The following is a 25,186-nucleotide window of genomic DNA, read 5'->3' on the forward strand; positions in this document are numbered from 1 at the left end:
TCACTTTGTCCATTCTTTTTACAGTCTATGGCAGGGGTCTTCAACAGGGGGTCCGGGACCCCTAGGGGGTCCTCAGAGTTACTACAGGGGGTCCGCCAAATCTTTGTGCGATGTACTTTTTTTTTTTTACATTAACCACTTGAACTCTAGCATCCCTTTTCTGAGGAGAACTTTAGCCAAAAATAGCAGATCTACAAGCTCACAACGCCTCGCAGCGCGAGGCGTTGTGAGTGTTGTAGATCTGCTATTTTTGGCAACGAGGTATAGGTGTAGAGGGAAAAAAGAGCAGACCAAGTAAAAAAAAAAGAAAGTTTAATCTGAAACACAATTTTATGCATTATAGAGGGGGTCCCTGATTCATCTCTCTCTCAGCTAGCGGGTCCCTGGCCTGAAAACATTGAAGACCCCTGGTCTATGATTCAAATCTATGCGAATATAATTGGCCCATGTTCGGGGTAGGGAAGCCAGGCGGGAGCGTGATATTGGTCATTGCAAGTACTCCTATGGGCTGGGGCGGCACCTGTCAGCAGGGAGTGTTGGGCGGGAGGAGTAGGACGAAGGCCCTACGTCCTCCCGGTGGGGGCTCCTCACTGGCAGGTGAGTCAGTAGGATACAACAGAAGTGACAGCACAGAAATGTGTGTAGAGAGGAATCAATTGGCATAACGACTAAATTGGGGAGATAAGGGGGGTAACAAATTATTGGCTACTCTAAATAAAAACTTTTTTTTTAAAGAGTGACAGCAGCTTTGCTTCCTATTGGATGAGCAGAGAGTCAGAGTGATAGCAGCTTTACTTCCTATTGGATGAGCAGAGAGTCAAAGTGATAGCAGCTTTGCTTCCTATTGGATGAGAAGAGAGTGAGAGTGACAGCAGCATTGCTTTCTGTTGGATTAAAAGTGATCACAGCTTTGCTTCCTATTGGATGAGAAGAGAGTCATAATGATAGATGGACGACAAAGTAGAAGTCAGATAGAAGTACCTTTGGCGGCCGGGTGCTTCTTCCTGTTCTCACATCTTTCACCAGAGTCAGGTCCAACAGCTCTGTCTCCTGTATGACACACGCACGCACGCACGCACGCACGCACGCACGCACGCACGCACGCACGCACGCACACACACACACACACACACACACACACACACACACACACACACACACACACACACACACACACACACACACACACACACACACACACACACACACACACACACACACACACACACACACACACACACACACACACACACACACACACACACACACACAGTTACAGTGCGTGGTTCTCCGACGTTTTCATGACAAGGACCCCCCCCAGTACGTATTTGGCCACGGGCCCCCGATTTTGTGTCAGGGACCCCCATAAGGGGCCGTATCCACAGAAAGTGTCTCATGAGAGGAGGAGCACTTTGGACATCACGTCCACAGAGCTCACTCACAGCGTTTATTGACACCCGCAACGTTCAACCTACCAACTGTTGCTGTGGTCAAATGTCCTGTCATCTGTGTTATTAACACAAATACCTTAGCTCAGTGGTTTTCAACCTTTTTTGCGTCAAGGACCCCCAAATTGACACACATTAGCCCAGGGACCCCCATTTGAAAAGTTATGCCAGTGACCCCAATAAGAGACGATTTTTACGGCTCTAGCAGGGATTCTCAAACATTTCAATTTCAAGGACCCCCAGTTTAACATGCATTAGGCTACAGACCCACATTTAATGGCATTTCTATCTCTGGGACGCCAACTTTTATTATAAAATCAATGTTAATTTAACTCTGAGAGTGTACAAATGGAACCAAATGGACCCGTTAGGGTCCATTTGGTTCCATTTGTCACACTCTCAGAGTTACAGACCCAAAAGGGTCCATTTGGTTCCTATCTATCATTTAGCCGGGGACCCCCTGGAACTCCCTCAAGGACCACTGGTGGTCCCCGGACCACTGGTTGAAAACCACTGCCTTAGCTGAAACAATGGCGGGTCGTAAATTACCAGTTTTTCAGACACAGACACAGATACTGAAGGCTGTATGCACAGCCGCCATATTGTGAAAGAATACTCACTTCCTTACCAATTATATTAATTAATATAAGGCTCTGTTCCATTTAGTGTTGCACGGTGGTTCTCAAACTTTTTTAATTTCAAGGACCCCCATTACTGAGAGTGTAAAAATGGAACCAAATGGACACGATTTTCCGCATCATAAGCTTGTGGAGTGGCTAAGAATTCTCGAATTGCTGAAGTAAAAAATAGGGGTTAAATTAGTTAAACTGATTTGGATGCTATATTAATTCATTTTGTTAGGGACCCCTGGAAACCCCACAAAGACCTGTTGGGGTCCCTGCACCCCACTTTGAGAACCACTGGGATATATGTCTATTCTGCTTCCCTTTTCTGGTACGATTCTTTTTTTTTTAAATCACCCACTTCTTTACACCTGTAACCTGTGATGCAAAAAGCTGATTTTAACCCATTAAGACCGGAGGCCGTTTCTACAAATGTCTTATAAATAAGTAGTTCTCACACTTTCAAGATTTTTCCAAAAGAAAAGAAAAATAGCAGATGTACAAGCTGCAAGCTTGTACGCCAGCTATTTTTGAATAGCCAACGCAAAAATCTAAAATGACACAGATGCTTTTCCGCTTTTACTGAGCTAAATCTTAGATGTGTCAAAATAGGTTTAGATGTTCTCTTGGATAGGTATTAGACTACACAGTAGGTATTTAGGTTGTTACTTAGGCTTAAATTAGTTTAATTAATGATTTAGTTTTTGAATTTGTAGGCAGTGGTACAGTATGTTGTTTTTTCTCTATTTGTCATGTTGTCACTGTGGTGTATTTGTATGTGGGACTACGGACGGAAAGTAAAGTAAAGTGATGCTGATTGTGATTCTAGAGAGCTTAAACCATGCCTTAGTGCATGCACGCATGAATGCACACACTCGGTTGGAAGTGAACTGTGGGGTTAAATGCTACATCCCGCTTCCTGCTGGGGATTTTGAGCCCACCTGGAAAGAGAGAGGAGGTGTGTGTGTGTGTGTGTGTGTGTGTGTGTGTGTGTGTGTGTGTGTGTGTGTGTGTGTGTGTGTGTGTGTGTGTGTGTGTGTGTGTGTGTGTGTGTGTGTGTGTGTGTGTGTGTGTGTGTGTGTGTGTGTGTGTAACCTTGTTCTGGTCGGTCCAGTACAGGTAGAATCCATGTGGATCCACATACAGCATGACTGGAGTCACTGTAGATAGATCCTAGAGAGAGAGAGAGAGAGAGAGAGAGAGAGAGAGAGAGAGAGAGAGAGAGAGAGAGAGAGAGAGAGAGAGAGAGAGAGAGAGTGAGGGCAAAGAAAGACACACCAAAGAGATTAAAACATAACAACAATAATGACTCAAAATCATGAATACGCACGCACGCACACACACACACACACACACACACACACACACACACACACACACACACACACACACACACACACACACACACACACACACACACACACACACACACACACACACACACACACACACACACACACACACACACACACACACACACACACACACACACACACAGTAAGTTCTGTCCAGTTGTCATGACAACTTCAAACAGTTACACTGTTGCCACAGTAGCCCAGCAGGCCCATGTTTCCAGGTGAAACCAGGACGTTCAATCAATGTAATTGCCACGCGGACCCCCATCTGAAATGGTTTTGTGTCAAAAATAGCAGATCAACAAGCTCACTTCGTGCCGTGCTGTGAGCTTGTATATTTGCTATGTTTTAGAACCACTGTTCTAAACCACTGTTCTAAATTCTAAGAGTTCTCTGAAAAAACTTATGTTGCTACATATAGCTAAAGATTATAAATAGATAAAGAAGAAATTAACGCCCTACTTGATCATGCTACAGCGTCACCTAAAAGCATCAAAAGTAGCAGATCTGCTACTTTTGCTGTTTTTGAATTTGAATCATTAATTTACGAAAAGAAACATGACATATGAAGATAGAAGGTTTCTGCCCGACAGCAACGATAACACAATGTAACATATAACAAAAAGAAAACTCTAACTTCACTTAAAATTAAAACCAAATTGCCTAAGAATACTTAAAATAGAACTACACCATATAAAACTTGCACTAATTTAAATGAGATCAGACGTAGACTCTACATGTTTCCACAGGTATTATTACTACTACAAGTTCATCATTAGCTCTTCTTCCCAAAAGCCTCCTTCAGTCTCTCTTAAAAAAATGTCCTTGAAATGAAAGAAAGGTTGAGAATCACTGATCCAAAAGACATCAGACGGATGAGAAAAGATCAGAATAAGCATTGATGAATTAAACATCCCATCTCAGTGGGATCCACAAAAGAAGTACTCACATTTTTTACTTAAATAAAAGTATCAATACCCTCTTGTAGAAATAATCTGTTGCAAGTACAAGTTCGGTATTACAAATTTACTTGAGTAAAAGTACAAAAGTATTGGCATCAAAATGTACTTAAAGTACCAAAAGTAAAAGTACTCATTATGCAGAAGGACCCATTTCACAAGTTTTCAAAAAGAAATCCTTTGAAAATTGCAGATCTGCTATTTTCAAATAGCCAAAGTATAAATAGGGCTGAAGCGGTCAATGTATGTTTTGTAATAATAATCCAAATCTACAAAGTAACAACTAAAGTTATCTAATAATTGCAGTGCACTGCAGTAAAAAGTACAATAATTGACTTTGAGATGTAGTGGAGTAAAAGTAAAAGTATATAACATTTGAAATACTCCAGTAAAGTAAAAGTACCTCAAACGTTTTACTTAAGTACATTTACTTATTTAGCAGCGGTTCCCAAACTTTTCAGCTCCAGACCCAAAAGAAAAAATAGACGTTTGCCCGGGACCCGTCGGAAGCTCATAAGCAAAAATGTGTCCTTCTTGGACAAGTGATATGTTTGGTTTCCCCACACTGGAGACCTGGGTTCGAATGCCCGGGTGTTACGGTTGCAATTACCTCTCCCTGTCAGGAGAGGACAGTTGTACACACAACTTTGTATTGTAGATTTAGGTAAACTTTTGTGGTTTATTTCTACCTGGGTATATGGGGAATATGAGGATACTCGGTGCATTATTATGCTTGTAATGTTTTACCAGCCGTGGGTGCTACACTTTTCGGAAATTAAACAAGGCATTAAAAAAAATAACATTACAGGCTCCAGAGAACACTGTAATCGAATCCAAACAGACAATAAGGCTCATTAAAGGATGACTCAGTAATTATGAACCCATGTGGGACCTCCAACACATTGTCGCTGTCAGGCGGAAAAGCTTGCATGTCCAAAACTGTTACTTTTCAGGAAATAATAAAAGACTGTAGATTGCAATCATTAACCATAATTGCACATAATTATTATTAGGATTCAAGGATTCAAATTCAAAAATAGCAAAAGCAGCAGAAGCTCGAAACGCGGCGCTTCGCGCCGCGTTTCAAGCTTGTAGATCTGCTACTTTTTGTGTGATGCTGTAGTATGAAGTAGGGCTACTAGTATGAAGTAGGGCGTTCAATTAGCGAGAAAAAAAACATAGCAGTAGTAGTAGACATAATAGTCACTGTCGTGTGGAAACTTTTCACTAAGTGATAACAGAACCTGTGTTCCAATGGATCCAATGTAGTTACTATTTAGACAAACGCTCTTGTTAATACATTTCATTGCCTCAATAAATTGCTTATAACCCACAGCATAACATACAGTATATATATATTTATATATTTTTTCTCCAACGCATCGTGATGCGTTGTGAGCTTGTAGATCGGCTATTTTGGCTACTTTTGTGTGACACAGTAGTACGATGAAGTACAGCATTTCAATTACGATAAAACATAAAAAGTTTAAATATGGAGATACGAGGTTTCTGTCCACCATCAACAAAACGAACAAGAGACTGTATACTATTACAGCAATAATGAAAGCAATAAAAAGGCTTCCGTTAGAGGAATGATAATAAAAACTATAATTGGGATTTCTTTTCTTATTCGAGTCATTAAAGAAGATACTGAGTTTAGGGATCATGTTTTCTCTAATGGGCTGTTACAACGTTTTAGGCCTACCTGATTGCAAATGCTTGATCACATTTTATGTCTTTATATCCAAGGCTAAACTACACAGCACAACATCTAAACAAATACAGCTGCAAGCGGCAATGAACGTTTTGTCCAAACACAAAAAGATGACTATGAGAAGATGGTGAAGAGGAAGATGATGATGATGATGTATTTTAGTCTGTAACAGACTGACAGTGAGTGTCATTAAAGTTGAGTTTTATTCATGTATACACAGGACCGGCGCAAATCTGGCCAATTGCCCAAGGCACCAAGCCAGCCACTGGGGGCTCCAAAGGGCATTGGGCGCCGGCCGTTCTCTGGCCGGACTCACACAGTCGCGTACAGCAAGCGTTTTCCCCATACACACCCATTCATTCCGAATAAAACGAAACGTCCGAAATAAATTAAGTGGGGCACAAAACAGACGCTGTGCACTTGAAAAGACCTGTGTCTTGAAATAAGTATAGTTGTCAAGAGCTATCCCAGTGACAAGCCTGATTCTCCATTCGGCATATTGAGTTATATTTGTCAGGAAAGCCTCTTGGATATGTACGGTATGTACCCAAACCCTGTGTATATTATTGACTGTGCCAGTAACAGACAGTGGCCTCTTCAAAGAGAAGCTTTTCAAAACTAAAACTCCTGAAAAACGACTTACTGTCAACTATGTCTCAAGACCGTCTCAATGGACTCACTGAAATAGCCCTTGAGGACAACTTGCAATTTGGAATACTTCAAGATTATTGAAGACTTTGCTGACAAGCCATAATTATGTTGACTTCACTTAACCACTTGCTGTACTGGTTGCTGTGAAGTAAATGTATTATTTCATTTTCAAACAGTAGTCTTTCTCTGTGTTATTTAGCCTTTCAGAGGCCCGTTTCACATACAGTATGCATGGCTGCGTCGGGGGGCGCACTGTTGTTACTTTGCCCAGGAGCCCAGGGTGCTCTTTTGCCTTGCCCCGAGCCTGTGTATACGTTGCACTATTACTTGTTTTGTATTCTGTTTTTAGTTTTTTTTACCTTGCATTGTCTTTGGTATTTGTATTATCGTTGTATGTCAGGGACTGGGGATGAAAATGTGTATTTTTGATAACACTGCTTCTGTATTGTGCTGTATTTTGAACGCATTGCGCATTAATATTTATAGATTGTCTCAAATAAAGAAATAAAGTAACCAAACTATTTGGGAGCCCCACCAGTGGGCCCTGGGTCAGACGTTGGGAGTGGCTGATTAGAGGTTCAGTGTTATAAACCCGTTGTGTAAACACAGCTAATGGACATTTACAAGATAAGGCAAATCCCCACTGTGTGGGTGAGACCGCGAGGGGTGTCACTAGCCAATCACGAGGCCAAGATCAGCGGTCAGTTTGACGGTGACATCTGTCATACTACATACAGTATGTAGGCGAATGAGGTCCGTCACCATACAGTAGTATAGAGCTAGTCAGATTAAAGAGGGACATCAAATCACACTCAGTTGTATAGGTCTGTATCGGGGGTCTTCCTGCCTCTCAAGCTTCTTGGTCACCATACCAATTTAATCCAATCATTAGAGAGAACTCATACAGGATACAGGATAAACAAGTGAAAGTGGAGGTGATGACGCAAATAAATGAGCAGACACAATTGGAACTGGAACACTATAACATGAAGCTGATAAATGGGTACTCTCTTTTGATTGGATGAAATTGGCAAACCACCTGAAAATGTATTTTCTGTTTATTAAAGAGCTGGAGAGACAGAGAGACCCCTGTTATTGGACAAACAGTCTATAACAATGATTATCAGAATATATATATATTTTTTTTACCCCTTTTCTCTTGTTTGGTAAAGTTGTTATAATAATTCAGGAAAAGAAAGCAGAAAAAGAAGTTACATATAACATTCCATTTAAAAGAAAATTAAAGAAATTCCATTAAAAAAAAAAGATAATTGAATATAGCGCTATATATATAACCGATCTACCAGCTCTCAAGCTAAAAAGTTTAGGAACCAGCATTCGGTATAAAATGTTTAAAACAACATCTGGCTCATAATTTGTAAATTGAAAATTATTTGAGATATTTAGTATTTGTAGGATCCTCGGGGTTGCAGACAATAAATCAGCTTTGTTACATAACTAAATGTAAAGGAAACCTGATATACGCACATACCAAAAGCAAAGCTGCTCATCTGACAGATATGACAGAAATCAATTAGGAACAGCGTCTGTGATTCCCACTAATCCGTAAAGATGATGTGATTAACTGTAACAAAGGCAGAACTAATCTAACACAATGGTTCTCTAAGTGTGGTCCGGGGACCCCCAGGGGTCCTTGAGTATGTTTGGATGGTAGAAAGTGTCAGGAGTTATCTGTGACAGAAGGGTACCAGCAAGAGTGAGAGGGAAGGTGTATAGTATAGGACGGTAGTGAGACCAGCCATGCTGTATGGCTTGGAAACGGTGTCACCATAGACTGTAAAAAATTAATGGACAAAGCCACTCCCCTGCCTTCTACAGACCGAAAATGAAGCCGATAGTTCAGGAACGTGTATCCTCCCATCTTTAATATATACAGTTGGCCACGCCGGAACTCAAACGCTATTGGTTGAGACCAGACATGTGACCAGGGAACCGGAAAACAACCCCCAAAGAATGCTATTGGTTGGGTAGCTTGTCAATCAAGAGCGGGGCGGGGAATGAATGCTATTGGTTGTGTAGGTTGTCAATCAAATCATCCCGCCCCTCCTGGAGCATAGCCTACTTTATCGTCAATTTTAGAATAAATGGGACCATAATTTAGCAAAACGCATATCCTGATGATTGAAAGGAGACTTTAAAGTAGCGACTGGAAGCATATAGAATGTATGACAATTTTTATTACGGTAAGAAAATCTAGTCTAAAGTTTGTCAAAAAACCTATTCACTTGCGTTTAAATAAATTCTTTCTGACACCGCAGGTCGGTGCAGGGTAAAACAGTGCCACACTCTGGCCATTCATAAGCTTCCGTGTTGGGCTCATCGTAAATATCCAAGCCTTGGCCCTTGGGTGTCACTTACGAAAAGACAGGAAGCGTAGGTGGCAGAATTAAGGGTGCTACGATTCTCATTATAGGAGTGACAAGGATGGACATCATCAGAAATGGGTCAGCCCAGGTTAGAAGGTCTGGGGATAAAACAAGAGAGACAAGGTTGCGATGGTCTGGACATGTGGAAAGGAGGGATGATAGGTACATTGGGAAAAGGATGCTGAAAATGGAACTGCCAGGTAAGAGGAGAAGAGGCAGGCCAAAGAGGAGGTTCATGGATGCGGTGAGAGAGAACATACAGGTGGCAGGAGCGACAGAGGAAGACGCGGAAAAAGATAATAAGCTTTCAACGCATCCCGATGCAGCGCATTGATCGGCTATTTTCAAAACACAAATTGTGAACATTTTTGACACTTTGTGAATACTTTCTTTTTTTATAACACTATTGTATGGGGGTCCAAAATAGTTTCTGATGGGGGCCCACGGTCCTTGATATGAAAATGTTTGAGAGCCACTGATCTAGCAGAACTGCAATGCAAGTATGCAACATTGACCTGAGAGTTTGGATCAAAGGGAAGCAGTTTACCTGTGTTAAGAATACAACCAGTGCTCCCAAATTTTGTGAGAGAAATAAGCAACCAGGTCTAGGAAAACAAGCCCAAAAGAAGCAACAATATAGGCCACATGAGCACTTAAACCTATGTACTGTACTGTATGCACATAGGCTATTTGAAAATAGCAGATCTACAAGCTCACAACGCATCAAACTTGTAGATCTGTTATTTAAAAACAATCTAATTGAAATAAAATGTGGAATATTTGGAAGATTTTTTAAAACATTCTAACAACACAAATCTGGCACGGGGCTCTCCCTGGCACGAAACATTTTCAGATGGGGGTTAGGGAGGGACAAATGCACATTATTTTGGGGGGGGGGGGGGGGCATGACATGAAAACATTTGACAACCACCAGTGGTTGTCCAATTAAGCAACTACACTTTAGAAACAAGCCCAAAAAACACAACCTGCAACTACCAATATTATTTACAAGCAAGCAAAACAAGCCCAAAGTCACTTGTAATAAGCGGACATGGCATCACTTAATGCAACCCGGAGCACTCACGTAACCCGTTAACTGTGCAAGAAACATTATTTCCCTCTTTTAAAAGAAAATAAGCACACCCAGATATTACTGAGAAAAGAATGTACCCTGATTGTGCTTCTTTTATGCAGCACATATCTGGAACAAACTACCGGCTCTTTTAAATCAAAGCCGAAGAACTTTGTGTTTGCTGCTGCCTTTAATGAGATTCTATAAATTATTTATTTTGCACTGTAATTTTATGCTGTTATTTTTCTATGTTAACATCTTTTTTTAAATCAAAAATGTCCTTTTCTAATCTGAAACGGGGATAGACTCCCGTGTTCTCAGCCAATACCGACAATAAGCCTCTCCGACCTACATTATAATGGGTTTCTTTTGCTTAGTGTTTTTAAAGCACTTTGCATTTCCTTGTAGTTTAAATGTTGTATATAGGCCTAAAGATTATGCCACTCCCCCTTTCCAATATCCTAATAAAATAAACGTTTTAATCATTTTTGTTGACCACTTTAAGCCCTATAACGTGTATGTGGCTAACAATCTCCATATGTATATGACGAAGTAGGACATTAATGTAATGCCCTATACTAAGTCATATGACAGTGTTGAGCTGAAGTGATGAACATAGTAGATCTACAAGCTCACAATGTGTTGCGATACAGCGTTTGTGAGCTTGTAGATCTGCCATTTTTTGCTATTTTTGAAATGCCACAAATAGGGACGCCAGGTTGAAAGTGGGTAAGTCTGTCAGGTGGGTTTTATAAGCATTTAACAAATGAAAAGTATTTACAAGAGCTTGTGACTAAATAATAAGTACATTAGATCCCTTTTGGACACACAGGTTATTTTTTCCACTTAGTGAAAACCATTTTGGAAACATGAAGTTTCCACACGACAGTGGACTATATCGTTGCTGTCGGGCATAACCCTCTTATCTCCATATTCTAACAGACACGTTTCGAGCTTGTAGATCTGCTACTTTTGCTACTTCTGAATTTGAATAATGAAAAGTAACAGTTTTAGACAAATTAGTTTTCCGCCTGACAGAGATTAAGGCTTCGTCCACACGTACACGGGTATTTTCATAAACGCAGATATTTCGTTTTCGTTTTTGAAAACCTCCGCGTCTACACGGCCCCGTTTAAAAAAATCTCTCTGTCCACACGACAACGGCTAAACGTTATAAAAACGCTGTCAATAGTATGCCACATCAGTAATATGTGGAATTATGGTTAATGATTGTAATCTACTGTAATAGACATGGATTTCACATTATAAGGCCAATACACATTATGAGGAAAAATAAACTTTCTTCAAAGTGCTGTCTGACACATAAACCCAGTGGAACAGTAAAACTCAGTGTTTCTCAAACATTTTTATGTCAAGGACCCCCAAATGTATTTGGCCATGGACCCCCATCTGAAGAGATGTTGTGCCAAGGACCCCCATAAGCGAAGATTTGTCAACACTTTAAAAAAATATATATATTATTTTTGAATAACCGAACAGTAAAATGGCTTACATTTAAGTGTTTAAATTGGGGACCCCCTAAAACCCCCCCAAGGACCCCTGGGGGTCCCCGGACCCCACTTTGAGACCGATTGGCCCAACAATCTCCCTAGGTTACCTCCAGTTGTAGTTGGCATAGCAACCGATTCCACTTTTTTCATAAAGCACAGCTGTATTACAGTATACCGTATATGCTCATAAAACTATGGCTGGAACAGCTTTCTGACCAATCAGATCACTCCAATAGAATAACATGTATAAATGCTATGTATATGTATACACTCGCACGCACGCACGCACACACACACACACACACACACACACACACACACACACACACACACACACACACACACACACACACACACACACACACACACACACACACACACACACACACACAGTGCTGCAATGACATTCCAAGCAAATGCTGGAATGTCAGACTCACAAATATTGTATGCTCTGTACACTCATGCAAACACACTTCTAAAATGACAATGACTCACTAGCTCATCGCACGCACACGCGCACACACACACACACACACACACACACACACACACACACACACACACACACACACACACACACACACACACACACACACACACACACACACACACACACACACACACACACACACACACACACACACACACACACACACACACACCTCATCTGTTTAGGTGGTGGTAACCAGACCAGTTACCATAGCAACTTGACAGCACGTTTCTTATCAACGCCCCCTACTTCAGCATGCCAGCACACACATGCACGCACACGCACGCACACACACACACACACACACACACACACACACACCTCCAATAAAATACTAATAACTGTACTCTGTGGCAGTGTGTGTACATGCACACATTTTTGTATTATTATTAAACAAAGTATAAACTTTTACAAGCTCCCGAATCATTGCCACTGGGAACATCTGTGATGTTAGCAATCTTTGAGATTCACATTTTGCACTTCTGCTTTTTTTATATTTGTATCATTGATATTTTGATAATGATATTTCTGTACCCTTGATAATGGGAAAGATATTCTACCAAGTCTGTGATTGTATCGATGTCCAACCTGCTGACCTTCTTATAGATCTGCTATTTCCACTATTTTTTTAAATGTTTGAAAATATATGCACATTTTTCAACATGGAAATGATTATGACGATTATGCAAAATAAATGTGATTATCTCAAATAATTGCGATTAGGCGATTATGTTATCATTGGGACAGGTCTACCTTCTTAGTGAAATAGACCTGAGTATTACTGTACTTCGTCAGCTGTCGTTTCCTTCTGTAATCTCTTCGCCTGAAATAGCCGATCAACAAGTGCACAACATGGAGGAAGCGCAACCTGCTCCATATCTACAGACATCACATTGTCAGAGTTAACGGAACACTCAGGATTATATATAAACCCTACCAACAGGTACCAGGACAGAGAATAGAAGCCCTTCATTCATTCCACTTGCCTTCACTACTCCTGAATTACTGCTGGCATTTCATACATGCTAGAAATCTGAGAGAGTGTTAAAGTACAGTAATACTCTGTGTATAGCAGCGGGGAAAAAATAAGAAAATAAACGGAACAACAAACTCATCGGACATTGTGATAGGACACTGGTTACCAAATCTTTTCTGGATCAGGGCCCACTTTGAAAATCTCAAAAGCGTTCGTGGCCCACCCATCGGGAACAACCTCCTCCGGTATATATTGTGTATGTATAATATAAGAAATAAGGAGTAGTAGAATTATAGGAAATATGAAATAGTAAGCAGCAGGATTGTAGGAAAAAGGAAGTAGCAGGACTTTAGGAAATAGGAAGTAGTAGGATTATAGGAAATAGGAAGTAGTAGGATTATAGGAAGTAGTAGGACTTTAGGAAATAGGAAGTAGTAGGATTATAGGAAATAGGAAGTAGTAGGATTATAGGAAGTAGTAGGACTTTAGGAAATAGGAAGTAGTAGGATTATAGGAAATAGGAAGTAGTAGGATTATAGGAAGTAGTAGGACTTTAGGAAATAGGAAGTAGCAGGATTATAGTAAATAGGAAGTAGTAGGACTTTAGGAACTAGGAAGCAGTATACTGTAGGGTTATAGGACATAGGAAGTAGTAGGACTTTAGGATATTGGAAGTAGTCGGATTATAGGAACCAGGAACTAGTCTCCATGCTTACCTCGTCCCATTTGATGAAGTTGCTCCCGTTCTTCAGCGTGAAGGAGACATCAGGAGGCTGCAGCTTCAAGGCATGGACCCCTGGCTGGCCACCGGCCATGGCTACACACACTCACTCTCACACACACACACACACACACACACACACACACACACACACACACACACACACACACACGTACACACACAGCTGCTCAAGCACACACCACGGCGGGCATGTGGATCATCTCCGATGTGCACCAACTCCTCAGAAGTCCAGCAGCAGAGTCGTTTATGGGGTGGATCTCCAGCCACTCACATCTTCTCACTTCTTGTCTGGAAATGGAAAAACTCATGTCTGCACTTTTTCTTGTCTTCACTCTGTTCGTCGCCTCGGTCTTCTCTCTCTCTCTCTCTTTCTCTCCCCGTCTTACTCTCTCGGTTTCTGTCTCTGTCTCTTTCTCTCTCTGTCTGTCTCTGTCTCTTTCTCTCTCTGTCTTTGTCTCCCTCTATATCTCTCTTTCTTCTGTATCACCAGCTTCTTCTTCTTCTTGTCTACTCTGCTCACCTCCGTTGGTGCTGCGTCTCGCAGAGGCAGGCTGAATAAGGATGGACATGCATGTGTGTGTGTGTGTGTGTGTGTGTGTGTGTGTGTGTGTGTGTGTGTGTGTGTGTGTGTGTGTGTGTGTGTGTGTGTGTGTGTGTGTGTGTGTGTGTGTGTGTGTGTGTGTGTGTGTGTGTGTGTGTGTGTGTGTGTGTGTGTGTGTGTGTGTACGCACGCACGCACGTGTCTGTGTCTGTGTCTGTGTGTGTGTGCACGCGCTCCTCCACAAATTGACTCATCAACGACATGCGCACAACGGGAACGGCAGCATCCCACAGATGGGGGGATGGAAAGACGGAGAGGAGGAAGTACAGAGTGAAAAAAAGAGAAAAGGAGAGAGTGAGAGAGAGACAGGGGGGGTGACAGATCTGCCAATTAGAGCGTAGGAGGATGAATAATGTAAACCCTGTCAGATTAAGGCTAAATGGATGCAGTTAAAGGTATGTCGGTGTCAAAACCTCAGAGCTGACATTTACAATGTTGTGTTTTTACCACTTAAAGACCCCAGCATTCGTATTCTGACTGAAGAAAAAAACGTGGCAGAAAATACCAGATCTACAAGCTTCAGCCGTTAAAACCGGGAAAGCATCCGTGTCATTTTAGATTTTAGCGTTGGCTATTTAAAAATAGCAGATATACAAGCTCACAGCGCGAGCTAGTACATCTGCTATTTTTGGGTTTAGAATTTTTTTTACACAAATCTTCTCTCCTGGGGGGGTCCCTGGTACAAAAGATTTTTAGATGGGGGGTCCTTGGCCAAATACATATCATTTTGGGGGGTCCTTGGCACACAAAAAGTTTGAGTACTAGTGATTTAGAAGGCATTTGTAGAATCGGTCTCAGGTCTTAATGGGTTGCAGCACAGCGCTCCGAATTTTCCAACATCAACGATACGAGCGCTCTGAATCAGCGTGGTTCATCAGCAGTGGTTCCCAAACGTCGGGGACCCAGACTTACAAAAATACAACACGTTGCAATGCTTGTACAGAGATTGCCTTATTTTCACGATTTCTTATGTTGTTTTTTTTACATTCATGATTATTTTTTTTATGTTTAAAATTTTCTGAAATTATTATTATTTCATTTTTCATTTTTTATATAATATAACATAAAACCCCAATATGTGTCCCATGTGGCAGTGTTTAGGAAACACTGCCACAGAACTGTGTGTGCGTCAAAGTTACATTATTGAAAAAAAAACATTTCTAAAGCACAAATTGATTTGAAAAAATATCCCCTGGAGAAAAGATTGATTTATGAAAGGAAATTAAAACATCCATGAATTATTAGCTGTACAATTACATTTGGCCAGTATTGACAGAGATATCTAGGTGAGTTTGGTAATATTCCTCCTGTTAAGAAACACTATATCAGCAGTGGTTCTAAACTTTTTCAAGCCAAGGACCCGCAAATTGATATGTATTTGGCCACGGACTCCCATCTGAAAATGTTTTGTGTCAGGGACCCCCAGATGAGAAGATTCGTGTTAAACAATTCAAAGTGATTCAAAACACAATTTTCAAAAATGTTCAAAAATAGCAGATGTACAAGCTTGTAGATCTGCTATTGTTGAATAGCCAACGTATGAATGGATAAAGTGATTAAAAGGATTGTGATTCTGTATTAACCACTTTTGCTGGGGACCCCCGGAAACACCCACAAGGACGCCTGGGGGTCCCCGGACCCAACTTTGAGAACCACTACTCTATACTATCGCTATAGAGTGATTTACATATAGAGTGATTTACATATTGCTTACATATCGCTTACAACACGAGTCTTCAGGCCAAGGACCCCTGAGCCTCCATTACATATTGCATACAATTGTGTTACATAATACAACGGCACTATGTAACCTTTTTTTAAGAATAAAATGTAATTTTGTCCAATCTTATATGGTAGAGTATGTCAATACAATATAACTTGTCACTATATAACTGTCTCACCTAGACACAGAATCTGACACGAATGTTGACCTGATGGTCAAGATTCAATTTATCCCCTGAGCAAGCAGGCAGGCTCTATTAGCTCAATGGTAAAAAAGCTAAAGCGTAGTAAAAAAAAAAAAAAGAGCCTTCCGTGCAAATTGATAAGAGGCTTTCAAAGCTAGCTCACCACATTTAAATATGTTGACCCTTGGACCCTGATGAAGGCTCTTTGAGCGGAAATGCGTTGGCGCCTGTACATGTTCGCCTGAATTACCTGCCTATAGTATCTCCACAGCAAAAGGGAGAGGAACTTTAAAATCTGTATGCCTTTTGATAACCCTCTCCAAAGAGCATCTGTTCTCAGTTGGCTATAATTATTGGACCCACGCACCGCTCCTATTTATGTGATTTTTGACTAGCTTGGAAGTATTCCACAGGTTTTTCTTTTAAGTGATGATGGGTTGTCTGCAAGTAATGCTGCAGCTTTGATTGGCTTCATAGATTTGGTTTGACAGCTCTATCATCAGTGTTGTGTAAATTATCTTTTAATGTCTAAAATTTGCAGCACTTTTTTGGGAAACATTTTAACAACAAAAAATATTGTTAAACTTGTTTGTGCATGGGTCCGCAGCCAAATACATAATTAATGTGGGGGTACTTTACATAAAAAAGTTTGAGAATTATATATGACCTAGGATCCTAGGCGTTGTGTGAGTAGGCAGTTTGCTGCATAATGAACACCTTGCAAACATTAGAGCATAAAAAGCACAGCAGCACGTTTGTATAAGATGTACTTAACTGTTCTGCCTGCCCACACAACTGTCTTTATATAGCTACTTTATTATCGGAAACAAGAACACTCTCTCACTCCAAACACACACACACACACACACACACAAACTGGCGCTTGGACAGATACGCTGACAAACACATGCACACACACACAAACACAATAGCGCTTGGACAGATACGCTGACAAACACAAGCACGCACGCACGCACTCACTCAAGTATTATACACACACAAAAAGATAGTTCATGCATACTTCCTCACTGTCCAGCCCAGCAATCCTCCCACACACACACACACACACACACACACACACACACACACACACACACACACACACACACACACACACACACACACACACACACACACACACACACACACACACACACACACACACACACACACACACACACACACACACACACTATTGGTATTTCGACTAAAAGCACATTTAGTATTACACTATTTAGATTTGTATAGTTTTTATAGATTTTATATAGTCTTAATTATTATTTGTGTACTATAACAAAGCATTAAGGATACTTTATTGTTGAGATGAAGCTGTTGATAATCAACCTAGAGACCTTTGGGTAATGAGCCAACATGAAGCATATCTTATCTTTGCTGTCAGGCAGAAACCTTGTATCTCCAGAGTTAAGCTTTTCATGTTTCGTAAATGATTGCCCTATTTCATCATACAAGAGTGATGCACAAAGGTAGTGAAAATATCAGATCTACAAGTGACGCATTGTGAGCTTGTAGATCGGCTATGTTCACTATTTTTATGATAACAAAAAAGGAACAGTTTTGGACATACAAGGTTTCCACCCGACAGTGATGATATTATGCTTCACGTTGGCTCATTAGCCAAAGGTCTCTAGGTTAATGTTATTGCTAAGGAGTTTTCTTTTCCTTTTTTTAAGAACATATTTGGGGCCGTTTTATTTAGACAGAGCTGTAGTGAGACCGAGGACGAGAGAGAGAGAGAGAGAGAGAGAGAGGAGATATGCAAGACATGATGGCAGTCAGATTCAAACTCACAAAGAGCATGTGCAGTACAATGCACAACCTTGTGCACATGACACAGACACGCACACACACACACACACACACACACACACACACACACACACACACACACACACACACACACACACACACACACACACACACACACACACACACACACACACACACACACACACACACACACATACACACACACACACAGCCACAATTCAATGCATACATTTTAACAGATGAACACACACACACACACACACACACAAGACTCTTTCTGCCTGCACATAACTCTTACTGCCTTACACGCACGCACGCACGTACACACACAAACACACACACACACACACACACACACACACACACACACCCCCCCCCCCCCCCCGTGCTGGGGAGCTTACATAAGGCAGAGTGGGAGGCTGCTACTATTTCAAGACTTTTTGTATGTAGGCCTATCGGATCCATAAGGACACTTACTCAGTGTGTTTCATAACCATGGAGGTTTGAAGTCTCCAAGTTTTGGTTTGAACCTGCATGGGGGTTGGGTTCTTCTTCTTCTTCCGCTTTGCTTCCAGCGTGACCGGGGCGCTCCGATGAACACAATTGATCGTTTTCGCATGTGGGAAGCGATCTCTTTTGCATTTTTCTTGCATTAGCTTCTCCTACAGATTGTTCTGGGGGCGCCTGAAGCGGACGGAAGTGGGAGGGATGGATGGAGTGTTCCTTCCCACGCGTTACTTACGTCCTCCCGGTTCAAACTCCACACTGTCAGGTGAAACGAAGCCGGTACGGCAGTGGTTCTCAAAGGACCCCCCAGGGGTCCTTGATGGGGTTCCAGGGGGTCCCCAGCTAAAGTAGTTCATACGGAACCACAATCATTTCAACCACTTAATATATATATATATATATATATATATATATATATATATATATATATATATATATATATATATATATATATATATATATATATATATATATATATATTGTTTTTTACCTGGCACAAGAAAAAAAAATTCTGAAGGGGGGGGGGGGGGGGGGGGTCCTTGACTTGACATGAGTTTGAGAACCATTGCGTTACGGGGAGTGAGATGAGGAATCTCAGAAACAAAGAGTATATTTAATTAACAGCTCTTCCAAAACAAGGCTGAGGGACACAAACAGGGCCAAACCAGTAACTCACACTACACAGGATACACTGGCTGTCAGAGACACATGGATTACAGCAAAATCAAATCTGCAGAGGAAACCATTAAAGGCACTGCTCATCGGGAGCAGTTGGGGGTTCTGTGTCTTGCTCAAGGACACTTCCGTCAATGTGGGACCCAAAATTGGGGTAGATCGGATGATGCATTCGTGAATTTTGCAATTTGTTGGTTAAACGGGCCCTTCCTGCAAACTTTGTAAGCCAATAATAGCCAGTCAGAATGGAGTATGAAAGAAATCGTACTGATTCATGTTTATGACATTTTGGACTAATTATGTAGGAGTAGTAGCAAAAAGAAACATTTTTTAAGAAAATGCAAAATGGCATAATATTGACAGTTGCATTTTTTTGATACAAGGAATAATGGGCACCATAATGAGGCTTCCTTCGCCTGGAGTGTACATGTTAAGTTTCAGAATTAGGCATACACGGACTCATACACGTAGACAAAGGTGAAAATACCCAGGCCTTTTCCACCAGGGTTGAACCGGTTCCGTTATTCTTTCCCGCCTAATTTTGAATCAGTTCACTGAAAATGAATTGGTTCAGAACCCTAAAAGTTGGTTTGGAACTGGAACCACAATACACTTGTTTTTTCTTGCCCTTAACTGGGAACCAAAGTTGGGTGTGTCATAGGTTGGACGATGCAGATGCGATATAAACAATGGCAAAAGCAAGCGAAAAATCATCATAAAAAAATAAAAGAGTAGTTGTAACTGCCATTGACGATTGAATTTCCCCTGTGAAATGGACACTTCAACTGGTCATATTTGACATATTGCTGGCCAGGCTTGGAATCGAACCTGGGGCTATTCCAAGAATGTAAAACGGAACCAGTTCTAGAGCCGAAGTTATTTTGGTGTAAAAGGGGCCAAAGTACAAGAGGGATTTCTCTCCAGGATGACAAATTGTCTCCATCCACAGGAACTGGTAGAATGGTTTAATAATGTCGTCCCCTCATTACAACTGAACACCTGTTGGAAGATTCTGGAAGACCGCAGACCACACCAGTTCAAAATGTCTCTATATAGGAACTGCTATTCATCTTGCAACAGGGCACCCATGCTAAGATTCTGTCATCTTATTTTCTCTCTCCAGTATATCGTCGCTGTCGGGCAGAAACCTCCTTTTTGTGTTTTTTTGTAAATTAACGCCCTACTTTTGCTCATTTTGAATTTGAATCCTGAAAAGTAACAGTTTTGGACATATGAGGTTTCCACCTGAAAGAAACAATATGAAATTGTATTCCTGAATTGGTCCAACAGTGGCTGATCCCAACACTGTGTTTTTTGCTCATAACCAACACAGCAACCGGTTCATTTGTATGTAGACAATAACAAATTAGCATACTAGTTAAAAGGCACAGTCTGGGCAGCCATGAGCACTCTGCCTCCGTCCTTACCGGATACCACAGATCTATCCTCTAAACCTCCGCCTCATCTCCTCACCCTGTTTGAGCTGTTCAAAAATAAATATCCCTCGCTTAACCTATTAAGACCGGGAATGCATCTGTGTGTTTTGATTTTTCAAAGGTTAGTAAAAAACGCTCAAAATCTCTATTGACGATATTTTAACTCTGGCTGTTAAATAGTTAAAGGTAGGGTAAGTGATTTTCTTTGGTTAAAATAAGTGTTAATAGCTCTATATATATCCTTAGATGGAGTTTACCACCAGCTTTGGGCTGCATTCGCAAACAACCTGACTGACTCCGAGGAGACGTTGCCCCGGGGCGACGGGGGCCGCTACCGGCCTCACACCGTCCACGGGCTGAGCCTCTATCAGAAGGACTCAGGCCCCCGATCGACACCCGGGTGACAGCCGCCTCCTGTACGCCACATTTCCCGCGCCCACCGCGGGCGGGGATTCGGCGCTGGGCTCTTCCCTCTTCGCTACTGAGGGAATCCTTGTTAGTTTATTTTCCTCTGCTTAGTAATATGCTTAAATTCAACGGGTTGTCTTGTATATCATCAATGCTGTTAGTTTAACGGCAGGTACGCCGGGGGCCCACGTGCCGGCCCCAGCATCCCGGACAAAAGTTTGGATCGAGGGTTGACTCTCAATAGATCGCGGTCATACAGCCGCTCTGCTACTTACGAGACCCTGACCCAGAATCAGGTCGTTCACGAGTCATTTGACTTGACCTCAGCGGCTGCCTTCTTTATCTCCTCAAGGGGGATTTGGCGCCAGGTTGTCTACCTCGTATATGTTCTTGGCATTTTCTACAATGTTTATGACATAAAAAATAAAACATATGCAATGTAATATTAGATTAAAATATGTTTAAGTACTAAACTTAACTTTGAGACAGTGTCCCACTTTACCCCAAGCCATTTGTCTCACTTCACCCCACAGCCACATTTTGGTGAAAAGGACCACTTTTAGCAATTCTGGCTAATCTTCAATTAGCATTGATCACATGGATGTATAAGTTTGTAGTTCATCAACATGCATGACATAAGTTTTTCTACCTGAATACATTTTCTTTGACACACCAGCTGATTATGTTGACAGCCAAAAAAAAAACTTTTACTTGCAAAAAACATATTTTAGTGAAAAAAACATGCTTACCACAGCACAATGAGGTCTTCTCCTCCATGGTAAGTGGGAAATGGGAGGGGCTTCAAAATCTAATGGTCATATGACCACACAGGTGTTGTGGTCACTGGTCAGGTGATAAGGGGGGTGTCTCACTTTACCCTGTGTCTCACATTACCTCACTTTCCCCCAAAGAAATACAATTACATAAAAGAAGTGTCATTGTTTTTTCTTCATCCAAATAAAAACTAAACAAAATAAACAACTTAAACCATATTGAAATGTAATGAGTACAATGAATATGTCCTGCTCTTAGTGCACACAGTAGCGTTTCCACAGAGATTTGACTCCAACCGCCAGAGGGCGACATGGTGCTATCATCTGCTAAAGACTTTTGCGTGGTCGCAAAAGCTGCAGCGTTGCCATGTCTGCTTATTGTAAGTGACTTTGGGCTTATTTTTCTGTGAAGTTGCTTGTAAAATATTCCAACTGCAGCGGTTGTTTCTAGTGTAGTTGTTTATTTGGGGTTGTTTCTATAGTGTAGTTGTTTATTTGGGCTTGTTTCTATAGTGTAGTTGTTTATTTGGCTTTGTTTGTAAATGTCGATGTTTATTTGGACTTGTTTCTAAAGTGTAGTTGTTTATTTGGGCTTGTTTCACAATCTTCTTTTATCATTTTAACCATGGCATGGCTAGCATGTTACCTAGAGAGGATAATTATTACAAATGTACAGTGGAACAGATACGTCTTCAGCTATAAAGAGGACACCATTGAATAAAAATAAATCAAAATTAAAAACTCACATTCAGGTTGTTGGGATACAAGTCTCAGAAATGTCTGGTATTGGCTGAGCTGCTTAAAAAGATGGGAGGCCTCGAGTCCTGTTCCCGACGATCTTTACTGCACGTCTCTCACTTTTTTTTCCTGTCCTTCTCCACTATACCTATAAATTAAGTCAGAAAAGACCCAAAAGAAATCTTTTTAAAAAGATGGGAAAAGAAAAATGGAACACTTGGCAATACAACAAAAGTTTACAATTTGATGTGTCAATATAAGTAGTCAGTGTAGTATAGACCAATTATTTGTTAACAAACATTGACACTGGACGCACAGGTGACTGCTTCATGTAATCAATTCCCAACAGATCACCAAATCCGCTGTTTTGGGCTGCGCTGGTTTTAGTTCATTCAACCCCCTCTTGTGTGTTGGCTAGTGAGGTGCGTCCTAGTGAGACATAGGTTTGTGATCAGATTTACTGCTTAAAGGGCAAGACCACTTTGGTATAGGAGGTTTGGGTTGTGTAGTTACCTTGCCATCATGATGTAACTCCAAAGGTGGACAAGAAATCAAACATAATTTCTCCATTGACTAGAAATTGATTATTTAAAATATGCTCCTCATTGACTTACATTGTACAGTGAAGAGGGTCTTTTAAACCCGTAACTAATAATTTATGTGTGTGTGTGTGTGTGTGTGTGTGTGTATATATATATATAATATTTTAATATTATATTAATATTATATATATTTTGATTGATGTACTTTATTTAGTAAGACATGAGAACAACAGTACATGGAAGTACAAATTCACAATACAAGGTCTACTAAACTGACTCATAAAGCACTAAGCTTGTTTAAAATGAGATCCCCATGCACACAAATCATGATGACATATAAGAGACAGACAGATATACACACTACTACTACAGAACGTCATACAATCAGCATACAGGTTTCTGGTATGAAAAATGAGAAATATGTACATATATGTATATGTATATATATATGTCTGTCAAACATTTTTTATAATATAAAAAAACATCGGTAATATTATCAAATATCTAACAACAATATGAACTATCCTACTATAATCCTACTATCCTACTATCCTACTATCCTACTATCCTACTATAATTCTAGTAACCTCTGTGCGTGCGTTTGTAGTGGTGGTGGTGAAGCTACCCGGTTCTCCTCACTGGCTGGACCAATTGCTCTGATTTTGCACACAGCCATTGACCATTACCATCTGAACACAACTGTGAAGCCCGTTTTTCAATTTAATCAAATCCCAGCTTCTTATTAGCGTTTTTGTGTCAAAGAATGTCGTCCCATAGCTGCGGCTGCCCAGCTATGGGACAAACTGCCTCCCGGGTTGCCAGATCATGTGCGCATATCCCCCCACGGATGCGCTGCGCCGACCGGGTATGGTCTAGTAGTGTTAACAGAGTGACAATGACATATCACATGAGTCATTGTGAAACAATTATGATTCATGGTCACACTTTATTTCAGTAATATAATTAAATTGATTATATCTTATTGTATTTATTTCATTTTTATTTGAATGCAGGGTCATTAAAATGAGTCCATATACAAACACATGTGTTGAATTAACTGTGGAAAAACTTGAAGAACAAGGCACTGGATTAAGTAAGCTTGGCTGTTAGCCTGGTCCCTACCAGGCTAACTTCACAGCTAAATTTCCATGGTAACTAAGGTAGGATTGCGTACATTTTCTTTCGTGAAATCGAGTCATGGATACACTTAATCAGGGTGCTCTGGCTAAACTAATCTGGCAAGATAATTCCGCTTTCATGAAACCGATTCATCGCTATTCGCTAATCCTGGCTAAATGAAACCAGGATAGGTGTTAAATCCAGGCTTAACCCCTAATTCTGCTTTTGTGAAATAGACCCCCCCCCCCCCTGTAATCTGTACGAATTTGTGTGGATACCAGTGCGTTACTCTTTGGTAAACAGACAGAAATCACAGTCAGAGATTACAACATTTCTATGCATTAGGTAGTCTTCAGGGTAGGAAGGCCATCCCACTCCTCCCACATGAACTCAACAGTGCAATTCTGTACATCCATGTGTTTTTTATAGATACTATGATATAAAATGGGACAGAAATAAAACAGGAAGGAGTCCAGTCAAATAAGAAAACAATTGAACCTTGAACGCAAACCAAAATCCTATTCAAGTGGACACCGAATCACCCTTTGATCAAGGATTTAAGAAAAAAAACCTTTGGTGTCATCCTCATTGTCAAAGACGAAGACAGAATGGCCATGTCCTGTATCCTGGGTTGACGGACATGCCGTTGGAAGAGGTGGCTGTTGTGGCCCAGCCACTTACAGGCTTCATTGATGGCCTTCATCACTGCAGAGTCCTATTTGAGAAATTAAATATAATTGAAATCAATTAAATGAACCTCATCA

The 25,186-nt window shown here is 40.9% G+C and overlaps 1 protein-coding gene across 1 annotated transcript in view; it reads right to left on the minus strand.

Moving 5' to 3' along the window:
* The window catches only part of LOC311059099 (1-phosphatidylinositol 4,5-bisphosphate phosphodiesterase beta-1-like), a gene marked incomplete at both ends in the record, with an annotated part of 40,331 nt that extends 26,330 nt beyond the window's left edge, over positions 1-14,001 (minus strand). Inside the window, 3 exons of the mRNA XM_084076732.1 lie at positions 982-1,050; positions 3,167-3,244; positions 13,903-14,001. Coding sequence (XP_083932858.1) covers positions 982-1,050; positions 3,167-3,244; positions 13,903-14,001 — 246 coding nt within the window. The remainder of the gene's footprint in view (positions 1-981; positions 1,051-3,166; positions 3,245-13,902) is intronic.
* Between the last annotated feature and the right edge of the window lie 11,185 nt (positions 14,002-25,186).

Source organism: Gymnoscopelus microlampas (genome assembly GCF_963454915.1).
Source record: "Gymnoscopelus microlampas genome assembly, chromosome: 13".
NCBI classification, from domain to species: Eukaryota; Metazoa; Chordata; class Actinopteri; order Myctophiformes; family Myctophidae; genus Gymnoscopelus; species Gymnoscopelus microlampas.